General features: G+C 41.5%; 1 protein-coding gene across 2 annotated transcripts in view; it reads left to right on the top strand.

Moving 5' to 3' along the window:
• The window catches only part of alk (ALK receptor tyrosine kinase), a 487,049-nt gene that overhangs the window by 417,351 nt on the left and 45,162 nt on the right, over window positions 1–24,536 (top strand). For both annotated transcript variants that reach the window (XM_049596824.1, XM_049596823.1), the window contains exons 7-11: window positions 2,471–2,605; window positions 3,286–3,389; window positions 6,248–6,420; window positions 9,598–9,692; window positions 16,111–16,224. In XM_049596824.1, the coding sequence (XP_049452781.1) occupies window positions 2,471–2,605; window positions 3,286–3,389; window positions 6,248–6,420; window positions 9,598–9,692; window positions 16,111–16,224 (621 nt within the window). The remainder of the gene's footprint in view (window positions 1–2,470; window positions 2,606–3,285; window positions 3,390–6,247; window positions 6,421–9,597; window positions 9,693–16,110; window positions 16,225–24,536) is intronic.

The raw sequence follows: 24,536 nt of genomic DNA, 5'->3' as shown, positions 1-24,536 counted from the left end.
AACATTTGTTGTCATGGAAAAGGAGCCGTTAAAACAGTTAACACCCCACCACCACCACCACTCTTTTATACTCAGTAGGAGCTGACAGTATGCTGATAATTTATGTACTTATTTATTTTTTCATTCATTCATTCATCTTCTAACCGCTTCATCCTCTTGAGGGTCGCGGGGGGGCTGGAGCCTATCCCAGCTGACATTGGGCGAGAGGCAGGGTACACCCTGGACAGGTCGCCAGACTATCGCAGGGCTGACACATAGAGACAAACAACCATTCACGCTCACATTCACACCTACGGTGAATTTAGAGTTATCATTTAACCTAGTCCCCAATCTGCATGTCTTTGGACTGTGGGAGGAAGCCGGAGGGCCCGGAGAGAACCCACGCTGACACGGGGAGAACATGCAAACTCCGCACAGAAGGGCTCCCACGCCCGGGATCGAACCGGCAACCCTCTTGCTGTGAGGCGACAGTGCTAACCACCACACCACCGTGCCGCCCACTTATTTATTTTTTTGTTAATTTATTTATTGTTTTAATTTTGATATGACACACAACTTGGCTTTACTAAACCAAATCTTATTTTCAGTGGTGCAACAACTAAAGCCTACTTTTGAATCTGGATTTACTCATTTAAAACCTAGTTTTACTAAACTCTAATTAGTGCTAATCTTAGGATTTATTAATTTTTGTTGGTGCAACCTAGCCTAAGTGTTTTCAGCATCTCCCATGCTCTTACAGAAAACAGTAAGCATTAGCTTTGCTATGCAACAATTGAGCTATTTATCTGCTCCATGATTAACACAAATTTGGGTGGTATACCCCAGTGTGCAAGCTTCATACAGTAAAGAAGCTTTCAAACAGTGTGCAGAATGCATGCGAATGAATTATAACTTTTGAGAATGGATTGCAGCGGCTTTGACTAGTCAGTCATTATCTGTGCTGCTGTTTGCAATGTGAACAATCCTGAGGAGAATGAACGTAAATGTAATCAGCATGTGATCTACTATAGCTGAGACTAACAGGCTGGTCACCTTCATGGCTGATCAAGCTGAATCGATACCTGTCACCATCAGCATTTCATTGATATCGGCCAATATTGGCAAGCATGCTTTTTCTTATTTTGAACAATTAATGAGTATTACTTTCATCTAAAAGCATTGTATTTCATGTCTCCAACTGCTGGTGGGCCATCATGTTAAGAGTATGCACACATAATCTGATTTTAATTCCACTACAGAAGAGACTTGATGATCACTAAAATTAGCTGGTGAAAAAAGTGGATATATCTATACCAGTACCAGTTATCAGCTAGATAAGTTTTTATTAATCAGCATATCAAATATCAACAAAAAAATAAAACATCATGCATCCCTACAACTTACCTTGTTCCCTAACAATGTAATCCAAGCAACCTACAGTATGTTTCTTTCATTTGATCTTCAGCACTGTAATAAGCAAGTAGCACTCCTAAATAATCCTCACTATGTGATTTATTTATACGGCAAGTATTTTCAGTGTTGTCATTTCAGCAACCTCATAAGGATTTAGTGATTTAAGTTTAAAAATTGAAACTGATTTGGAGTCCTGTACATATATACAGCTCTGTTATCTGTACGAGCAGATGGACCGGAAAATAGTCCTGAAAGTGAAAAATTCAATCAAAAAATGTGCCTTTGGTAAAGTAGTGGGTGTTTCAATATTTGCACTACCTAAGTTGTATTTGATTTTTTCATGTCAGTTCCTAAACCAAACATTAAAGGAAAGACCTTGTTTGCAAATCAAGAAGGGTGCACTTTTTCCATGAAGACTCTTATAGAAATAAGGAGACAGACATGCCTATCTCTTCATGATTACACAAGCATGAGTTCTATCCACTACACAGTCTAATCAACCGTGTTCCCTGTGTTGTTGCTGCTGTACAGACTTAACATTGTAAATTGTAGTCAGTGCCGGAAATGCATCCGAGGCTCATGTCATTCTGTGAAGTGATTTCAAGTTGATTGCCACCCCCCAAAACGCATCATGTCACCACCTCAGCTTTCTCATTTCCCCTCAGACCCTCTTCCTTCTTCCTCTACTCTTCCCTATCTCTCCCTCTGGACACTTCAGGCCTTTTCCATTTTCTGCTTCTGTTTCTAGAGTCACTCTGAGAGTCCCCCCCCCCCAGAACACCTCCACCCTAATTTCCACCAACACACTGAGTCCTGTGAGCCATTAGTCTGCACCCCCCTGCGTGCCTCTCTCTTCTCAACCTCTTTGCCTTCACTGTCGCTCAACTCCTTGATCCCCAGCCCAACCACCCCACCCCTGTCCTTTTTCTCCTTGGCACTTTGGCTGTCAGCGTTCACTCCATTCTCTCCTCTTTCACCCACCTGCCGGGCCTGTCCACTCATTATATGGCCCACCAACCCCTCCTTATCATCTCCTCCTCTCCTCCCCTGATGTATTCTCTCTCCTGTCTCTCTCCAGGCCACTTTCTCAATGGCAGCTACTGCTCTTTTGAGGAGGGCGAGTGCAGCTGGCAGTCAATAACGGGCCGCGGTCTCTCCTGGAGAAGACTCCAGTCGCCAGCCAAGGCTACTAGACAGAGCTGCCCATCATCAGGTTGCTTACACACATCACTTACAACATCACGAGCACTATTCCAATCAGATGATGACACTTGCATGCCCTTCAAAATGTGTTTACAGTGATGTTAATGCCTCATTAAAATGGACTTCAAAGAGGCAGATTTTAAGCCACGATCTTGAATATTTGAGTCTAACAGTTTGTAAATGTAGAGACATAACCAAAATCTCTGATGTGTCAGACACAGACGTGTTGTCTTGTTCAGAGCTCAGTGCGCCGCTACAAACAGAATCCCACTGGGTGTAAAAGCTCCAGCATGTAGACTCTGAGTCCTACATCTGCAGTTCATCGTCAGTGCAGTGACTCGAGTGTGTCTCTCGATGAGGATTTAAAGCCTTGGTTTGCTGAGGCTTGTTTTTGTTCTCAACTATTTACAGACGTCTCAGAGGTAGTGTGATGAGACTATAAATGGAAGGCTGTAATTTTAAACCATATTTGGTGATTTTATATAGGATTACTTTCTCAGACGTTCTTTGAGAATTCATTTGACAAACCTTCAGCCAGATCAGCTATACATCAAATATAGCAACGGGAGGACTGATCAAATAAGCCAACAGCTTACTATGGCTCCAATCACATTTCAAAACCTCCATTTGCATTGTCAGTTTCATATTCCTTTCTTCTGTGGCTTTAATGTGTGTATTTGTGTGTTGAAGGTGCGACATTCAGTGTGGAAGGAGGTCAGACCAAAGGCCAGCGTAGCTCTGCGATACTGAGGAGTCCTCTCTTCCCCCCTCCTCTAAGAAACTCCCCATGCACGGTGAGCAAAGTATAGTGTGTTTTCTCCCCAGGGAAACTATAATCTTCACTCTCTGACACTCACATACAAACACACTATCAGATCTCTGCCCCATCCCCCCTCAGCTCCTGTTGCTACGTCTGTCAAGCTGTCTGTTTTCACAAGGCAGCACATATGCAGTTTTCAATCGTGCCAGATTTGCCACTCTGATTATTAGCGCCTTGGCTTTCACACAGTGAATGTTCCAGTTCTGAACAGTCATATTTTTAAACTGTAACCCTAAAATAATAATACCAACTTGCTGATGACATGCTCCTTGCCTCTGGAAATAACACTGACAGTAAGTCAGTGAGCAAGTTATGCTGTCGTTTACAGCTTACGTTAGAGGAGGTAGACATACTGTTCAGTCAACTCCTTATACCATGTTCACGCTGGACGCAGGCTGCCCTGGTGTGCCAACTGTCAAGCAAGAAGTCATCTAGCTGCTCACACCAAAAGCCGTTTCTCTGCGCCAGTTATAAGAATAGGATCATTTATATTATATATGATATATCCTCTGTATTGTTCATGGTAGATTGTTTTTCTTGCCACATTTGCTCACAGCTCAAGGACAAAATAGACCAGATTTGCTGCAGATCGTGAGCCGTCAGTGGAGCTCAGGGCCGCAGCATCTCCAGTGTGAACAGCCCAACCTGTTAATATCGGCACCTACAGGAAGCATGCAGCTGCTTGCTTTGAAGTGACTACACGTCCAGTGTGAACCCAGCATTACGCTTTAGCTTTTTTGTTCCTGGTTTTGGAAAGCACTCTCCAAGCTCTTTAGATGCAGATCATCACTCTCACTACAGTCCCATGCACACCACGCTACTTCAACTATGAATGTAACAGCATAAATATTTTCTTACATAAAAGATGAATACCTCTGTGTGTGTGTCCAGTTGACTGTTGGCTCCTCTTCCCCGAACAGCGACCGTCCTCAGCAAGTAGGCACGACAGCAACCGCCAAGCTTTAGATTTCTCTGCTTTGTGCTCCATTGGTCACCAGGAATAAACACAGACACTTGCTCAGAGTAATTGGTCACTTGCAATATGACAGCTCATATTAAAAAAAACACTGAGATCATTAACACATTTGAAATGTACCGTGGGCTATGTGTTGACATTTAGAGTGTAAAAAAAAAGAGCAGATATGGCATAGAATGCCATTTAGTTTCATTTTTCAGCAGTGTTTTTCACTAACAGTTTTTGTTGTTGCTGCTGCAGGAGTAGAAAACCTAATGAATTACTTACTGAATCATTTGATATGTTAATTGCTCTCAGAAAAACAGCTCAATAATCAAATGATAATGTGCCAAGACAGCAGGTTAACACTGTGCCATCTGCATTTCCTGAGAGATCCTAACAGACAGAGAGGCTGACCTCGTCAATCGCAGATTGTATCTGCTGACCTAGTTGTGAAAATATTAGAGTCATGCATTATTTAGATCATGAAGCTCATAGAGCAGGTCTCCAGTGGGAGGAGGAGTTGTGTACTCGAAGTCTTGATTGATGCTGTTGCATCCAGCATTTAGAGTTATTTTAGTTATTTCAATATGACTGAGCACAGCGACCTTTGGCCCTCTGCATGTGTACGTAAAACATTCAGAGGCATGGTGTGATTGGAGGTGAGCGAAGCTGACACAGAAGTGAAGGATGGAGGTGAGAAGGTGAAGGAAAGGTCAGAAGGTCGGGGAAAAAAGATAGTAAGAGGGACTGAGGGAGAAATAAAGTTAGTCTCCATGAGCGAAACACACAAAGGAACTGACTGCAAGTAAGACAGAGAGAAAAACAGGAAAAGAGAAGAATAAAAATATAAGAGGTGAAGTTTGCTGCTTCTCAGGTGTGAATTAAAGTGTCTGATATTTGTGGACAGCAGTGGAAGCAGCACTGCACCATCGCAGACTTTGCCTCCAGCTTGTTGGCACACCGCCAAAGATTAGCCATGATTCCAGATTAACACCCTAAATCCTTCTCTCTACACTGAACCGCTGCTGTTCAATCTAGCCTCTCCGCTCTTGGACAACTATGTTGGGGATATTAGTTTTGGGCATTAGCTACAGCCCACGTTCACTTTCATGTCGTGCCCAGCGCGCGCTGTGCAGTGCCTGTAATCTTGATGTTTAAACGGTCACCATGTGGTCCCGTGGTTTACGATAAGGACCACAACCTGCTGTCAACAAGCACAATGCAAGCACTCGACATGAGAAGCATTGAATTCAGTTGTCTGGGTAGTGTCGCATGTACGTGTACTGTTCATCAGGCTTAAGCCAGCATCTGTTCCACTTAAATGCTGAAGCAAGAATTATGTTCTTGGCTCCAGTGAAATGCTGTAGAGGGACATGGTCACATCCCCTTGCTTGTTAGCAAGCTTTAGAGTCAGACTTCCTTTTACTATTTAATTCCTGCTACGGCCTGTGTGTTGTTTAATTTGAAGCAGGTTTACACCCACCATGTCCCTCCTGGAAAGAGTGAAATGAGATTGATTTGTGCTGGAGCATGCAGGAGCAGTGCAGATAGCAAAATAACCCAAATCATGATCCTGGTTGAATTCTATTAATCTTAGAATAATTAGAACCGAACAGATGGCTGTTGCTGATTGAGCTCAATGCAATTTAAGTGCATCCCTTCCTTCACTGATAACACACTTGGATGGTTTTCTTCAATTTGAAAATATTCAAAGGAAGTTAAAGTTGCTGTGGTATATTATATGCTGTCTTTTTTCTCAACATGTACCTCAAAAAATCAACACCCTTGATGTGATTTTTGTCTTATTTTGTTTTTAGTGCATTATATTAATTTCTGATTTAATCGCAGTGATCATTCAAAACTTATTTCAACAGGTGCGATTCTGGCTGTGTTCTGGAGGCTTGCAGCGGGGGTCTTTGTCTGTGTGGATAGCTGAGAACAATACAGGCCCTGAGGTACAGCGCAGACTGTGGCATTCAGCCAGCGAACCAAAACCTGAACGGGGCTGGAAACTCGTCATACTTCCCCTTTATGGGCTGGCAGACTGGTACGACAGACACTCACCTGTTTCAACACCCAACAGGCAGTTTATTTATATCAAGCAACATGTTTGGACAGTCTGAAAGCATCAAACTGGCACTTTGATGTGTTTAAGAGGAGACAAATGATCTGCAAACCTCCAACACGCTCACACAAATACTTAAGTGCTCCAGCAGGAAAGGAAGTCTTATGAAACAGAACCAAGAAGCTCATCTTCCTTTTTTTCCCCTCTCGTAATTGCAGATTTACAACATTTACATTCCATTTTCTGGGAAATGTTATATCCCTGCAAAATTAATAAATCCCATAGGGACTTATGCTATGGACCTGCCATGTGTGCAGTTCAACAAAATATGCTCCTCTCTTTTTATTCCTCTTTTCCATGCAAAGAGAATAGAAATCAATACACATGCCTCAACCCACCCTATATGCCTTCCAATTAGCTTTGGCCTTGATTTCCCCTTTGAAAAAAAGAGAAATTAAAACAAACTAGAGTAAAGCAAGAAAAAAAGAGAACCCCCAGATAAGGCATTTCATCTCTGTTTGCCTGACTGGGGGTTTCTTTGCCATTCGAGGTTGGATAATCCTGCTCCCCTGAGAGTGATTAATTTTTGATTCCTGGGTTATGTAGTCAGCTGTGCCCGTGCTCTTAATTAGAATGTCATGTCCGTAACCACGAGGTGAACCTGCCAGTCTCTGTGCAGTGACCTTTGTAGAGCTTAAATAGAATCAGAAATACAGCCTGAAGTGCAGACAAAAGTCAGGACGTAACAGACAGTATATGTAGACTCTGAATGTCAGTGTTTTTTAGTAGGAGAACCTGGGGGCTGACAGCAAGAATGGAGATATGGTACGACTACCATCAAGTTTAAGCAGCATATTGACTTGTTAAATGTTAAAATTGACATATACAAGCCTCCTATGTGAACGACTGATAGTGTTGGATTTAGAAGTCATATGTACTGGAGGTTATGTTACTGTCAGTTACAGCTATAGAGGGCTGCCTGATCACCTCTTGTGAACATCACTGAAAACAGTTAACAAAATGAAGAGATGCTTATAAAACTCTGCCATAACAAAACAATTATCCTTTAGTGAAAAAATTTAATTAGCTCTACAGTACTTAAAGGGGTCGGTTGTGCTCATTTAACGTTCACACTTGTATTTAAGGTTTTCTGCTACAGCATGTTTTAATGTTTAATGTTTAACAAGCTTTAATGTAAAAAAAAACACTTTTATTTTCCTCAGACTTTCTGTGCTGGAACACCTTATGTTCACAACTGTCTGAAATGTTTTGTTTTAGAGCCTGTCTCTTCAACACATTCTCACTCCGCCCATGTCACATTTTGGCATTTGGTCATGGACTTTCCACGTCCACTTATGATGTGCAACATGCCCTGGTTGCGTTGGTTGTCGCCATTCTGGGACGCCGTGTCAACTTTTGTCTGTTACATGCATTGTCTGTTTTCAAAATACACTTCCATTTCACAGGAAATGTACAGTTTGTATACAGTCTCTTGTGCACTACATCCGCACAACACCACATATTGACATGCGTGGTTAGGTTTTGCCAACACTCTCATATGGTTGGGTTTAGCAACAAAAGTACAGGGTTGTGTTTAGGAAAAAAACGAACAGGGTCTGGCTTTACAATCTTACAGGAAGCAAATTCCATCCTCCAGGCAGAAAGTTGGTGGTTGTTTGACCCATCCGCCACCTCTCCTGCCTGCCCTACTGTCCCGCTGTGTAACCTCCTGATGCTGCCGGGCGCCATCAAACAGTAATGATTTTTTTTTTTCAACAACTTTGGAGTGAGACCGTGTTGTTCTTTTTTAGCCCCCCTCCCGAAAAAGTCCATTCATTGTTTCTGGGTACTCCACATCTTGGTGTCTCTGCTCCATCAATGCAGCCAGGGAATTATTGTGACCAGGAATAGTGGCACTTTCTACCATGAAAATCACCAGTGATAGCTTTTAAACCAAAATCTTCACAACTGGAAATGCTCCAGCAGGAATATGATCCAAAACTGGGGAGAAATTAAAAACACTGGCAACAAAAATTAGAGGTTTCTGTGACTTTAGCATGAAGCTACATGTAGCTAGAATAAAAGCTTTTAAACACAACTGGAAATGTTCCAGCAGGAATATGGTCTGATGTTGTGGAGAAATTTACAACATCAACAACCAAGTTTACATGTTTCGCTGACATTAGCATGTGGCTACATGTAGCAGTGTACACAATGTAAATCCTTACAGAAGTGTGCTTGGAGCAGATGAACATCTGTCACAGGCTGAAGTCAGCTTGTCTCTAAAGTAGGAAAAAATCTTTGAAGAAACGGTCTGAAGCCTGAGGTTTTTGCTTACAGAGATTACTTTTACATATGTTTACCTCATAATTTGAATTTTTGGCCACAATAAATCGAAACATCCAACATTGTAAATTATATATATGACAGGAAAAAAAGCAGAATAGGTCCCAGGTAAAGAAATGGTTTGAAACTTTAGGAAGTATCCTAATTGCTCTCTTGCCTGAGAGTGAGATGAGGAGATGAACACCACTCTGTCATCAGTATGCTAAATATGAAGTTGGAGTGAGCAGCCAGGTAGCTTAGCTTAACGTTAAGACTTGAGAAATTCAGTATTTTCATAGCTAATCAAATAAAAGAAGATGTGTTAATTAGTGAGGTTTAGAGGAGCTGGCAGGTGGATTTTGTTATCCTCAGGCAGTGCCAGACTAGCTGTTACCTGCCATTTTCACTCTCCCTAATAAGCTAAGCTAACATGCTGCTGGCTATAGCTTCATATTTACCGTACAGACAGGGTGGTATCAATACACAGATGTAACTCTCAGCAAGAAGGTAAACATTTCCCAAAATGCTACACTATGTTTGTGTAACCTTCCCCGCTTGAATTATTTTGTGCATGAATGTATTGGATTTGGAACCCAACAATGTGTTTCATCCCTCAGGAAATTTAACCGTTTTTCTGTATGTGCTGAAAGAGCCAACAATTCCTAACAGTGCAGACAGAGCTGTCATAAGGCGTACAATACACACCCTCCAAAGCCAAAGCTCAATGACATTCTTCTTAAAGCACTATAAATTCTTCTTCACATCCTTTCAGTCAGAAGCTATCCAACCATTCACAGCTTGTGAGGTAGTTAAAACACCTCTGTCCCTCCGTAGGTTTTGGCTGCAGTTCAGCACAGAAGATGGACCTGGACCCGGTTCAGCCATCTCTATTGACAACATCTCTTTCAGTATGGACTGCTTCCTGGCATGTGAGTACTGTAAAATTGTTGAGTCTTTCTTTTCCCACTCTTACTCCATCAGACCTTGGTTGATTTAATGGAATTGTTTGACTGATAGCCTGATTGATTGACCATGACAAGCACAAAAGGGGAATTGCGGTGAAAGGTGTAAATTCTTTTTACGGACTCGAGAGAGACTTCAGTAAACATTCAAAGTGACCAAAGCAATTAAATTAATAATCAATACAGGTCTGCCCTGTGTTCATGTTTTGCAGAGTTAAGATTCGAGTGGCAGTTTTGTACATTTTGGAGCGTTCGGCAAGGCCTCACTTATCCATGATTTATTCATTTCAATTCCCTTGACATAGCCATAATACAGTACGGAGAACTTTTTGCAGTTCTCAGTGAAGACTATTAAAATAAAATCTCTACCAAGTCCTTTGTACATCTGTTACTCCATTAGAAATGATATCTCTATTAAAGATCTTCTGCAGCTTTGCTTGGAGATACATTGACAAAACTTTATGGAAATGATATATAATCTTACATTCTTTTAGCACACTTTCTTTCAGAACCCTTTATGTGTCTTGAAATGTCAGAACAGTTCAAATCTGCCATAATATGGCTTGCTGATTGATAAGGGCTTACAGTATGTTCCAATGTAGTGCAGGCTTATAAAGGTCAAGCCTCACATCACCTTTCCACATATTTTTGTGTTATAATTCAGATGGTTTATGAGAATAAAAACAGGAGTAGGATGACAACCGAGTCTGGCATCAGGAGAATGAAAGGTTAGGAGTTCACCGCCTCCCTCCATCTCTGCCTATCCAGAGGAACCTGTTTGAGCTGTGAGAGGAATAATAATGTTGTACCTGTGTATAGCTCTGACAATTGGAACAGTGTTAAAATAAAGCAGTGTTAACTGACTACACCCTGGCTAAAAATTTGACTCAAGAGGCAGGGTCACGGGGTCACGCGCTGACGCAGTCTGACTTTTTCTTGCTTCCACTTGATGCATTGTGATGAAGGGTAGATTATAAAATACTTTTTTCTAAGGTGAGAAGGTCATCCTCACGACTTCCTGATGACTAATTCCGCTGACGTTTAAACGGAAGTTTAAACTTAGACTGATTGACTAAGCTGAAAGTAAGATAACACAGAAACAGTCAAAATTGAGCATAACTTCATCTATAACATTAAACATTGCCTAAAAAAAATTGCATATATTATCAGTCATTTAAAATCATGATTCACAATTTTCAATAGCCAAAATGTGTTTTAAATATGTGTTACTTTGCACTGTGTGTTATGAACATTGCACATTTACAAAACATGACAACAAATCACTAAAAGTCAACAAGCAAAATTTATTTACTGTGCATTCAGTGTCCCGACTTACCTCACACACACACACACACACACACACACACACACACACACTCACGCACATACATACCTCCAGGCATATCTCCAGTGTGCCAAAAAGCACCTTTCTTGCATAGCCTAGCGAGAAGATATCCAGCTGTTGCAAGCGTGTGTGAGGCTTGGACATACTTTGGGCATTGTGGACTTGTACCAGTCGCTTGATGCACACGTGTCCATCCATTGAATCTAAAAGCGCACGTGTGTGTTTTGCGTGTGTGTGAAACAGAGAGAGAGAGAGAGAGAGAGAGAGAGAGAGAGAACCATTGATGATCAGAGCCGGTGGTTAGTCTTGCATGTTGATCCAAACTATTCCCACTTCCCTCTGGGTAGCGACTACTAGGTGTGGACTAGAGATGGTAACAACATTTAAATTGACAGTGTACTAATCGCCCACACTCCAAGTCGTCTCTGCAATTAAAGATAAAATGTTGAAAGCTTTAATTAGAGCTATTTAAACTAGTTGTTTATATAGTAGATTCTTTTCAATTGTAAAATAAGAAATGGCGAATGTGACTGTCGCACAGTCTATTCTGTGCTCACCTTTAGATGATGTTTTTGATGAATTTATTCATCGACCGCTGATATGATCTCAACTCTTCTGCCCAAACTGTAAAATACAATCAGATAACATGAGTTCATCAAATGAATATGAGAAATTGCTGTGTGTCTAGGCTGCAGCAGATTGCCCTGTATCAACACTGGCTTATTGGGTCAGAGCCTCTTTACTTAAAGAGATGACATTTTCCAGGAGATATTTGCGCACCAATTTGTGTTTTATGTCCTTCCGAGCAGCCGCAGCACTGGTATGCCAACTCTAAAGAATCATCTATCCTCCGCTTCGCTCACTCTCCAGATGGCAAGTTCTTAATGTAGGCCAGGTATCCATTACAGTACATACAGCCACTCTTGACACAGTCACTTTTTATCGCCTATCAATCAGACCCAACTGAAGGGAGATGCTGAAGCTCAGCAAAATGCGTCGTTTCCAAGAGTGATCACTGTGAGTGATTAGCATGATGGATCCCTGAGTATCATGACACACCCCTGTAATATGATTCAGTGGGAAAACATACTGCAAGCACATTATGCAGGGAACCAGCCATCCGTGGCCTTTTCTCTTGGCTTTAGTGTGATGTATAGTTTGGCATGCACATGTGTTTGATGATGCATCCATTGCCCTTCAGGTGTTGGACCTGGCTGTCAGTTTTATCATTTTATCTTCACCAGCAACAGTGCATTAGTTTATTGTGTCAGACAGCACCAGAGGTTCATTCTTTTGTCTCTGCCCTGCACCGCCACCACTTCTTTTCCCACGTACAGAGCTGCTTCTATGCAGCATGAGCATCACATTGTGAATGTGCCACTTCAGTAGCTGGTCCTTGACATCACTGGATAGTCAATACATCACTCCTCAGAAGGTTTAGAATAAGATTTGGATGGAAGTAAGTGGATTTTGCTCAAACTGTCTTTTAATCACACACAGCCATACACAAAGGATTCTATCCATGTATAATAGCAGGTTCATTTTGTTCTTTTCTTTTGTTATTTTGTCTTTTAGTTTTTCTTCCAATTATGTGCTGATGGGTTGGTCGGCTGTTGGACCTGTGTTATCTGTCATGGTAACCTGTGTATTACAATTATGCATTACTGAAATGTATTTGTTCCACTAATTATTACCTGCACCTGAGGGTGTTGAGAAACATAGAGACACACCATGGACCAGTAAGTACAGATGCTCCAGAGTCCTCAGCGTATTCACAGTGATGACATACTGTATAGTAGTAGGGCTAATTAAAATTCAGATATAGTCTCTCCCAGGGTTATTAGTCAACTTTACATATAGATTTTACAGAGAAGCAGGGGCTACCGGTGCATTTATCTCTGGGGGGCTTTACCAAAAGTCAAGCCAACATGTATTAAGCTATCACATGAGTGTAAATGAAAAGGTCTTTGGTTTTATGTACTGAGCTGAATGAATATTTGTTATACTGAAACTATATGTTTATGTTTTATTCTGTTGAAGTAAATTTTGAATATTGGTCTGAAGGCCAAACTGCAGTTACATCATACAGTTGCATGATGTGAGCAACTTTGAAATAAATTTGGGTGTATGATATATAAAGACACATTGTTTGCTGGTGCCCGGAGGCTGTTACAATCTTTTGGGGTATTTAAGTATAGGAATAATATTATATATCATATCATATTACATTCTTGTAAACCTAGCCTTGAGAAAACATACCACATACTGTACATTTCTTTGTTGTGTGGCAGCTCAGCCTTTGAGTCCCACGTTCCCATACGGAAGAATACCGACTGTTACCATGATATGTCTGTGGTGTGGATATTTCTCTTCTATTTTTCTGGCTGGCCTCTGGTGGGCTTCAGGCAGCTTACGGCGCCCTGCTAATGAACGGTGACAGCCACGCCGGCTGTTGCCCTGCCCTCTGGTTCACGCTGCTCTGTGGTGGACCTGCTGAGCCCCTCTCCTGCTGCAGCAGCATACCAATGCTGTGTGCTCCAGCTCTGTCTGTTCCATAGCCCTGCTGTAACGTGTTTCCCTCATGCTCAGAATAACAATGTGGTGAGCCTTATTAGCGACTTTGTAGAAGATACAAAAAGTTGCTGAACTTGTTGTGTGAACACATCTAAGGGTATTACTTACAGAGACAGACTGCCCGCCCAAGCAATCAAACACATCGCGGTCATTCGTGTGCTGTATGTGATCCATCAAATCTGCACATAAACTCTATCTGTGTCAAAGCTCCCAAGCAGTGGAGACTTAGACGATCATATTTATTTGAGGATTACAGGGCTAGGGAATGAGCTATTGATTTTCTAGCTGGCAGATTTTAAGTAAGCAGTGCTGAGGGGGGTTTTTTTTTAAGCTTCGAGGACAAAATTACAAGATTTTGTTTTACTCAGAGAAAGTTCCTGCAGAGACCGCAAGCTGAAGAAGTTTGATTAAAACAGCCTTTTAATGATATATATCACCCAGAGGACCATCGGTGTAGTTTAAGCTCAGGCCCAAATGATATTAATGTCAACTTTTTTGCTCTGAGTAAAAGCAGGTTTTCTCGGACCAAATGGAATAGCGCCACACAGTTGCTTTTCTAAACCTTTCAGCTGTTGAGGGAGCCCCCTGCCATATTGTCATAAACGGTGAGCCTTCAGCCTGAGGTGACAGGGGAGCCGGGATGGAGAAGAGGGAGTGTTTTTGCGGTAAAATGATTACAGAGATAAAGATGAAAAGTCTTGCGTCTGTCCCCTGACACCTCCAGAATGATGGCGGGGAAAGCAGGGATGATTTGTTTTCACCAAGGAGCTAAATGACACTATGTGGGCAACCCATTGGCCCTTCACAATTAGGGAAACTTGCAGTTGAATTTCCGCTTGACATTCAGCTCACTCAACTCCTTTCTTGAGGTTTGGAAACAACACCTGCTCATTGATTGGTTTATGCTGTTATCTGAAGCTACAACTTTTTAGTCCAGGAGTACTTGTGGTTTAGAAGAGCAAAAGAAGTGAAAGAAAATACTCTTGTGAAACTTTTAAATCATCCTTTGCTGCTGTTTGCCATCCAGGGCAACCCTATGGAGAATAGCAGGCAGCCACAGTGTAAACAAACTGCATGCTATTCTGTTGCTCTATAAGACAGGCTAGTTGTACAACTAGAAACCTTTTTTCTCTCCCCGTATGAAATGCAAATAGGCCCTGGAACCATGTAATCTTCCTCTCAACAGTCTATTCCATATGCAGAACAGAAATAGAGCTTAATATACAGGTCTTACACACATATCATTTACAGTACATTGTTTGCATGCCTCAAGTATCTACACTGAGCACATGGGAAGTGTTTAATGACTATAAGGGAAGCCCTTATTGGTGTGGATGGGCTGAATCATTGTGATGCTTAGTGATTTCTATTTTTCTAAAGGCAGCTAGGCTGTGTAGCCTCTTTAGATGGCATATACTGTATCCAGAGTAGTTATAGAAGTTATAAATCACAGGCACTACCAGCAGAATAGCAGCTGGTCAAGATCTGAGCCCATGCCCTTGTTCGGTGTCATAGCTATTGCATGTTGGCAGCATTATCAGCTCTGCAAACCACTGAGCCTTATCTGACTTCTCTGAGATAATCTCACATCTTCTGCTCTCACAGCAACCAAAAAGGCTCATCTGGTAACCATGCTTCATAGGGCTTTTTCTACAGAACACAGCATCAAAGACATGAGATGCAGGACAGAACTCTTGAGCAAAACACGGCCTTACTTTGGAAACAAAGTTAGAGTTGCAGAAACATTTATAGCAGCTAAGCCGAACATATCTGGGATGTGAGTGAAACCTTTGCCGAGCAGGAATGAAAAAAGCGCTCACATTTTATACACACTGTTAAAGGAAATTGCACACGCTCTGCAATTTCTTCAGTGATTCACCCGAGAAACCATAGGAACTCCTGCTTCTCCACCTCTACTGAAAACTAGAGGGAAAAGGTGACTGTTTTTCCATGTCAGCATCCAGCCATTATAGATGTTAAAATTAGTCTCCCCTACTGTAAAAGCTTTTTAAAAAAAGTTCCTCTATCTTGAACCGTAATATCCAATCAGCCACCATTTGCCTTGAAGACTTAATTCTAGGTGAGAATTTGAGGGGGGAGAGATCAAGGTACCAGCAAGCTTATGATCTCAGTCCTGGGAAAGCAGTGAGGCCGGAGGCTTGATTGACTGCAACAAAAACCCCTGACTGAATGTGCTTACCTATCAACTGTAGGGCCGGAAAGAGACGTGGAGAGATGGAGAGGAGCTGGATGTTATGCATTCCACTCCCTCTGTATAGCCATTGGTGGTGCAAATGAAAGAATGACCCCTGCTGGTGGTTCCACATTTTCTGTGCCAGTGAGGGGTCTGCAGCTACTGTGCTTTCACAGTTCTTCAATGTAACAGCAACAGGATTTCAATGCTGCATATGAAGAAAATAAAGTAAAGCCTTTTCAATAAATGCATTGTATTTCTCTCTTTTTAAGCCAACGGTGAGTTTCCACCAGTGGTCACCAGCTCCACCAGGCTGCCGTTTAGACCAAAGACTACGCCCCCGTCTTTTGGAAGCCCTTTGATGAACTTCCCCACCACAGATCCCGGTAAGTGTGAGCTTGAATACCTTGATACTGAAAGCATGAGTGATGCTCAGATGTCTTCCATCCTGGAGAGGAATATTTTCAGTCTGATTCTCCTTGTCTTGTCTTTGTCTTTGCTGCACTCTCCTTCACTCTCTCATTCACACTCACACTCACACACACACTCACACACACGTATGCTTGCATGCATTAATGATTCACAATTACTCTACACATGCTGAGCAGGGCACCATACATGGGCTGCAACAAAGTAAGTGTGCCCCCTACTGGTCTGCACCACGTCCACATCCGAGCAAGTGCTGCAGAGATCTTCTTTGGCATTAAATGGAGCAGGACGGGCAGTTTTGAAGTCTAAAATCCTCCAATTTGTCTCCTGAGAATGTCAATGGAGCCACTTACAAAGACTTGACATTTTCCACCTTGCACTCTTCTCACTTCTCTGCTTCAAAAGGGTAAAGACAAGCAGAGATTCATTTCTATATTTATAGTCATAAGTTAGAGTTACTTTCATATCAAACCTGCTCTGTAACACATCTCCTCAGCTCGTAGCTTTGAAATGCTCGAGATACACTGGACTTAGACGTATTGGCCCAACCGTTTTAAAGTAACACTGTCCAATAAATCTTTTTTGAGGCATACATTTCTTTAAATAGATACTCCTTTGTCTCAGAAATAATTTGCCGCTGCGCATGTCATGACATAGCACTCATACAAATGTTGAATGAGTGTGAACTTTGCCTCAGTTTCAGTGACTTTGAGGACTTATTTTCCAGTGCAAACAGATGATTGGTGTGGACAGTGTTCCCACACTCCAGGATTGTAATTGCATTCATCTATATCTTGTTTTCTCTCCCAGGCGGCATAAAAGGCTTTTATGACATTCATACGCTGTCAAAGCCCAGCAAATCAATTTTGTAGGGTGCAGAGGCTCGCCTTCCATTTGAAACTGGTTAGAAGAATCACACACACACTGTCGGCCCTGAAAGACCCACTGCTTTGCATTGCCAAGTTGTCCTTGAACACACGCAGAGCCAATATAGTACCTCTTGAGCCTACATGAGAAAAAGTAATTACTTAGTTGTCTATATTTTGTTATCCAAGGAATATTGTGCTACGATGTACAAAACAAACAAGCCGACTTGGTTTTATTTCATTATATGCTCAGAAGACAACTTGAAAATAGGTCTGAGTAAATGTTACAACAACAAAAAATGTTGTTTGACACTGGTGTTGACTGTTAGCCTGCGGTCTTTTCCTTGTAGCAAAACAAAGAGCAGTTGCATTAAATGGGTGAAATCACTGGTTGTTTAAAGGGGAACTCCGCCAATTTTACACAAACTGTTTAAAGGTCTTGGGGAGTACCACTGCAGTTGTATAATGCTTTATGTGGCTCCAAAAGAGGCTGCACAGAGTCTGATAAACGTCTGCAAGTGATGTCACTCAGTCAGTGTCGGCTGGGTCTGAAGACTACAAGTTTGAAAATGAAAAAAAAAATACTGCCTCTTATAGCCTGCTGCTTGTTTTTGCTTGAGACTCCATGCTGCACTGGGTGCCACTAGCATAGATCACTGCTGGCGAATGAGTTGCACTGTGGGTAATGTAGGTGCCGGCTTTGCCAAGGAGAAAGATTGTGTGGAGTAAGATATCTCTGCTTCTGCTGCATCGATTTTGATCCTGTCTGTCTATCAATAGTGAGTCTGACAATGCTATAATTAAGTGTTCAAGTGTAATGTAGAGTAACGGTAAATGGGTGGAGCACTATGGCAAGCTCTTTTAACGTTTAATCAGTAGCAGTTGTTGATACCAACAATTGCTTTTTGACTGGTAAGAATTCCAAGCCAACATATCAATAGTGTGATTTCTACTTCTAGCAATTCTAATCTACAGCTCAGTTGTCACTGGTCACAAAGGTAATTGTTGATATTGATAATTTAATTCTTACTTGTGGCCATGCTCATTGTCAAATTCTACATATCTAAAATTCGAGTCTGGCTCGTCAAAAATTGATGTCTCGGCTTGGAATTTTAACTACTGAAAATGTAATTGCAGATATCTGATGGTGCTTTCACACCTGTAATTTGGTTCATTTGGTCTGCACCAGAAGAAAGAAATGATAATTGATGGTTGTTGCATTTCAGCTCTGGTTTGGTTCCTGTTTATACTGGGTTTTTACAAACAAACCAAGAGGAGTAAACATGAGGCCCTACTAATTGACAGGTTGATCGAACAGTTTTGGCGTCATCAGGACTCCTGTGAGGAAATCAAATTCACGTGACTGACAGAAGTTTATGCAATGCTTCTGAAGTGTTTACACATATTTATGTCCTTTGTTGTCACAAAAAGCTCATAGAGAAATAACTGATGGGAGCATTAATAGTAGGCTATTGTTAGACTGCAAATCAATCGCAATCAATATATAATGACTCAGGGCTTAATACTGTGGGATGACTGTCACACTTTTTTAATGGACTTAATGAACAGAGAAAGTACACAGAGGTCTTAACAGCTTTTTAATGACGGAAAATACCCTCACTGGTGTGCATATGTGTTACCATGGTTACATGTATGCGTTAGCATGAATAGGTTATGGGATATACAGGGCATTTATCAAGATCAATTATGAGATTGCAGACAGATTTCACGATTAGCAGATGGATCTATTATTGGTGTGGCTGTTGAAATCATGCTACAATCATAACATCTGCTGTCAGCAGCCTCACCAGTAATAGATCCTCCACAAATGGACCACAGCAGAGTCCGTTTGGAAGCAGGCCGACACCCACCTTTTGGAGCAGACTGGGTTCGGTTGTTTGGTCTGCAGCAGGGTTCGATTGCCAGCTTGCACACCAGCCAAAATGAACAGTACTAACCACGATTTGGATAAAGCGGACCTGAGTTAGTTTTAACCGAACCGAATAGGTTAGGTGTGAAAGCACCCTCAAATAAAATTTTAGCCAGTTAAATATTATTTCATTCCAGTAACAGTGATATGTAAGATATCTACAATTCCTTTTATAACTAGGCATAACTTTTAGATATCAAAAAGGGAATTTCCCCTTATCACAATATCACTGTACAACAGATGGCTTGGTGGTACTTTAACGATATAAAGCCCAGCAAATAAAATGGTTTGTTGATGTGCTTGAAATATCTGCAATGCAATTATTGATGTCTGAAATGGGAAATTACATTTCCACTAGTCAGAATCCATTTTTCAACATGAAAATTTAATTGGAGATAGTCATATTTCTTGTTAGTGATACTAGTGATATCTTTAATAAAATCAAAGATATCTGTAAATTGGTTCATAATCATCAAAATGTAATTCCTAAATGTAGAAATACATTTGTAACATGCCAAATCGTTTGACAGATATCTTACATTGACTTTTTAACCAGTCAAAATGTAGTTTTGATGTCAAATCGATATTTCAACTCATAAAAACTAATGCGCTACTAGTCAGCTCTACTGATTAAATGTTTAAAGGGCGTGCAATAGGAGTACTCTTTGAAGCCTGAACAGCCAGACAGACGGCTCTTTCTCACTGCCTGCACTGCTGATTTAACATACAGCAGTCCTTCTGCTGAACAGCCACTGATAACCAAGCAGAGCGAACAGTGCCTGACGCACCACAAAGAGTTGGGGTGATGGTCGGCAACAACAGCAATGCTCAGCAGCAGACCAACATGCACCAGTAGTTAAATTAGTAAGTCAGGGCCTTAATATGTCTCTGCAGCGACTTGTCTGATTGAATGTCTATGATGTGGGTCACTCTGTAGTCTTGAACACAGAGCAGTCTGTTTGTCTCTCAAGGGTCAAACAGGGACAGTAAACATCAGACATTGTTTGGCCAGCTTACATGATTTGATAATGTTACAGGATTATTCATTGAACTGAAGCCACAGCCGTGACTCCGTCAGCAAACAAAAGCTACTCAGTCTATCAAGAAAATCCTTTATGATGAGCAGGAAATGTGGCATTTGAGGAAGCAATTCGTATACAATAGTATATAAAAGGTATTTTATATACAGTAAGGGAGTTTGCTGCCTGAATTTAGCTGCAAGGACAGCTACAAAGGCTATTTTAATGTGCTTACACAGGTAATACTCAGTGTGGTTACAATAAAGCCGGCAGACTCAGAGAAAGATGGGTCTGTGAGATCACACCGCTCTCGCCCTTGTGATTATCATAGATATTAACTCGGGGGAAAGAAGTTGAACTTGCAGTTATACAATGGCCATTTCAAAGACAGCCACGAGCAGTTAACATTCGCCCGGCGTCTCACTTCTCCCCTTCTGGAGCTGATGCTTTGACGTCTGCAGGGCAGGACGGCAAGCCTGATGAGGGTTTTGGCTCAGCAGACCTGTCACTCCAACAAGGCTCTCTTCTTCCCCCGACACGCTCAATGATTAACCCCACCAAACATCAACGTCTCTTGTCTCCTCTCACTCTCCCCTTCATCTTTCCCTTTGCTCTGCCACCTCATCTGGGCCTATAGCACATTTTGTACCTTTTTTGTTTCTCCATTTTCTCCCCCATCTTCACCATTTAAAAGCTGTTATTGACTGACTGTTAGTTCACATTACTGCCCTACCACCCCGCCGCCGCGTCATTCTGTCAGCGCTACCTCTGATCTCAGTCTGTTGTCCCATTTTTTCCTCTTGCTCTTTTTTCCCCCCCTTCACCCTGACTTCACCTTCATTCGTCTCTTTCTTCTTGTTCTTTCCTCTCATCTCCATTGATTCCCCCACTATTCTGGCAGCAGACGCTTTCATTTCTCACCACGGCCCTACTGTGTGGCACCAGCCTCTCACTGCTGACTCATCATTTGCTTTAGGCGGGAAGTGAAAAAGGCAACCTAGATGAGCTTGCTTCCCTTTTCTTTTTGTGATTACCTCTCCTGATGGGAAAGGAACGCGTCGCTAACCTCAAAATGAGCTCCAGGCTTATTTTTTGCTGGCCATTCACTGTATGAGAGTGTTTATGTACAGAATGTGTGTGGGGTTGTGTGGGTGTGTGATTGACAAAGATTAGTGTTTTCAGGTTCTTTTAAGACAATAAAATAACTTTACACAACACGCTGTCATGATGCAAATCTGCCAGCTACATTAGCACCATGGACAGGGACATGAAGCTAGCAGTACACAGCACAGTTAGGCTACTGAGATTTCTGAGTCATCATCGGGACCAAAGGTTCTAGCTTGCACAAACCTTGGTCAGATAAAGGATCAGTGATTTTGACTAATATATTCAACTAACAACCCCTCTGCCCCAACACCCTCTCCGCTGAAAGGGGATAAATAGGGCTGATGGCTGATTTTGGTCATTTTGCTAACAACGGGGATGGCATCCCCCATCATATTGCCTACATATACGAGACATATTGCTTTTGAACTGTCCATTGGAAGAATGAACACTAGGGCCGTAACGGTACATGTATTTGTGTCGAACCGTTCGGTACACGACTTCCGGTTTGGCACGACCCTGTACCGAATTATTGGGCACAGGATATTATTTTATTTTATTTTGTTTTATTTTAATTCCGTTTTTGCGAGCCGAACCATTTAAAATATCTAGTTAACTGGTAACTGAATATATTCGGCCGAAAATTGCAAAAAAACCCACACATTCGGTATTCGGTGGAATAAGTTAAAAGCTAGGCTGAATAATAGCAGCGTTTTGATAATGCAATCAAACGGCGTGCCATGACGGGCAGAATAAAATGTTGGCAGTGTGGCGAACCGCCCGTCACAGCACTGGCATTTGCGACTAAAAATAGTTTTGAGCGAGCAAAATAGGCTTAAATCATAAAGCACGCTGTGCGAACAGCCTACAGATTTCAACCAGCAGCAGAAACAAAAGGCATATCCCACCGATTGTGGGTTGAACGGGGTCACAGACACAGACAGTAACGTTAATGTATTCCTGTCAAATACGGCGGCCATCGGCTTACCGGGCAACGGAGAAGTCGGTTACAATAATATCCTCTTCTTGGTGTCATGACTGCCCAGAAGTACCTGAACAGCCGAGCCAGCCTAACACAGGTATGTGATGTGTCAGAGGAGAAACGAGCCATTCACATTTCTCTCTTTCTGGCAGTAACGGTCCACAAACCTCACCGCACTTTAGGGACTGTTCATTACTTATGAAGGGACTGTCAGGGGAGGAGGGTGGCTGGTTGATTTTTATTTTATTTATTTATTTTATTTTGATCCCCCCTATGTTAATCACTTATTGATGCTGTTTTTGAAGTATGAATAAGTCAATAAGTAATTTATTCCATTGAAATATCATTGATGTATTATAGAAAAGTGATTTATCTTTTCATAAATGACAAAAGGCACATCTGCCTCATTTTCGCTGTGGTATCGTGATACTACTCAGAACCATGATATTTGGTATCGCACAGTGGGTCCCAATTTTGGTACCATGACAACACTAATCTGGAGGGGGTTCATCTGCAAAAACTAATGAAAAACTAAACAATGATATTCGGTATTCGGCCAAGCGTTTAATAATATTCGGCTTCGGCCACAAATTTTCATTTCGGTGCATCCCTACTTTGGTTTCAGGGTAAAATATGAAGATGGAAATAAACAAGTGGACAAGACAAAAGCAGTGTGCCGACACTGCAGAACAGCGGTCGGGTATGTACTTGGAAACACGTCTAACATGCTAACGCATCTAAAGCGACACCACCCGAGTTTGAACGTTAACCGGCACGACTAGAAAAAGCAATCTGGTGCAAACTACGATATCGTCGTCATTTAAAAAGAAAGAGCGTTTTCCTGACCATTGCGCTAAAGAAATAACCAACGCCATTGGAGTTGAGTAAAATTGTTTAAGCTGCACTTTAGATATTAGCATGTTTTGTTTACTGCACTATAAGTGGGAAAGCTAAGTAAGTTCCTAGTAAAACTGAATCTGAGCAGGCTTTAAAGCTGACCAGCTGCACTATACTTTTTATTTTAATTGAGTAAAACTGTTAAAGCAGAAATTTATATTTATATTTTTCATTCAAAAAATGTGTTAAAAAAACAGCAGGATTTTATTTTTCACTTTTATATTTCTATTTTCATTCAAACAATGTGAAAAAGCAGGATTTTATATATATTTGTTTCATTCAAAAATTGGGTAAAGAGAGTTAACTGCTGTGGTGGTATGTTTTAATAAGGTTACCAATAAGTAAAAGATATTTAATAGTTGTCTGTTTTTTTCATTACTGTACCGAAAAAAAAAACGAACCGTGACTTGTGTACCGAGGTATGTACCGAACCGTGATTTTTGTGTACTGTTAAACCCCTAATGAACACGTAAGAATCTGTCCATTCTTGATTAAAAACTCTGTTTTTGCTGTCTACTTTACAGCACGCCCAAGTGGCAATGCAGAAATGACATAAACTGCAGTTCCATGAATGGCCACTCGAGGCTGGCTCCAAAAGAGTGTCTATTCCCATAGGCCCCATGTTAAAATGCCCAACTTTACAGCACAAATACTTTTATATAACTCATTCATTTAAATTTTAGTAAGGCTCGAAGTTATGCATAATGACGGGCATGGCCACTTTGAGTAACTGCCAAGTCTCTGCTAGGCATCACCTCTGAATATTAAGGTTAGAAATGCTGCGCCGGTTAAATTAGAACCACTGTCCAAATTTAATAAAAATAATTTACAGGTCTGGGTCCAGACAGGACAGCGTCTGGGTCCGGACCCAGACAACGGTCCACCTATTAATGACATGAAGGAATGAGAGGGATGGCAGGTTATCAAGGGGGACACATTTTTGTCATTTTATTGACAAGGACGAGGGTGTCTTCCCCTCATGCCCCCTCAAATTACCTACTGATGAGCTTCTTTTACATTTTAATATCAAAGTGTTCCACTTCTGCTCACACAACAACAGACAACAACAAAAACATGAGTTGTGTGGAGTAGATGAAAACTGGCATCGAATCAAAGACAGAAGGGACTGTGATTGAAGCAATCTGATTGGCTCTTGAAAGTAACTGACAACAGATGTTGCTCCGCGAACGCTTCATGCAGAAAAAGAGTTTTGGCCATAACGTGCCGGCTAATTAGCTGCAGAGTGGAGATGTGAGTCTGTTGCTCCGTTCTTTACTTGTTCATAAACACTGGCCTGTGGCACTCAGTTAGCTAGTTGTTGTTACTTTGGGTTTTGGAGGGGGAACATTAGTCACTAAGACAGATATGAGACTGATAACGAGCAGTGCCACACAAAACAGGCTTTGGTAATTAATTGGACTCGGGTGCCTCATAAGCTTTGTACTTAGCATTCAGATCCATTCATGGTGTG

This window comes from Epinephelus fuscoguttatus, linkage group LG14 (genome assembly GCF_011397635.1).
Source record: "Epinephelus fuscoguttatus linkage group LG14, E.fuscoguttatus.final_Chr_v1".
In the NCBI taxonomy this organism is placed as follows: Eukaryota; Metazoa; Chordata; class Actinopteri; order Perciformes; family Serranidae; genus Epinephelus; species Epinephelus fuscoguttatus.
This window is presented reverse-complemented; position numbering and strand designations above follow the sequence as displayed.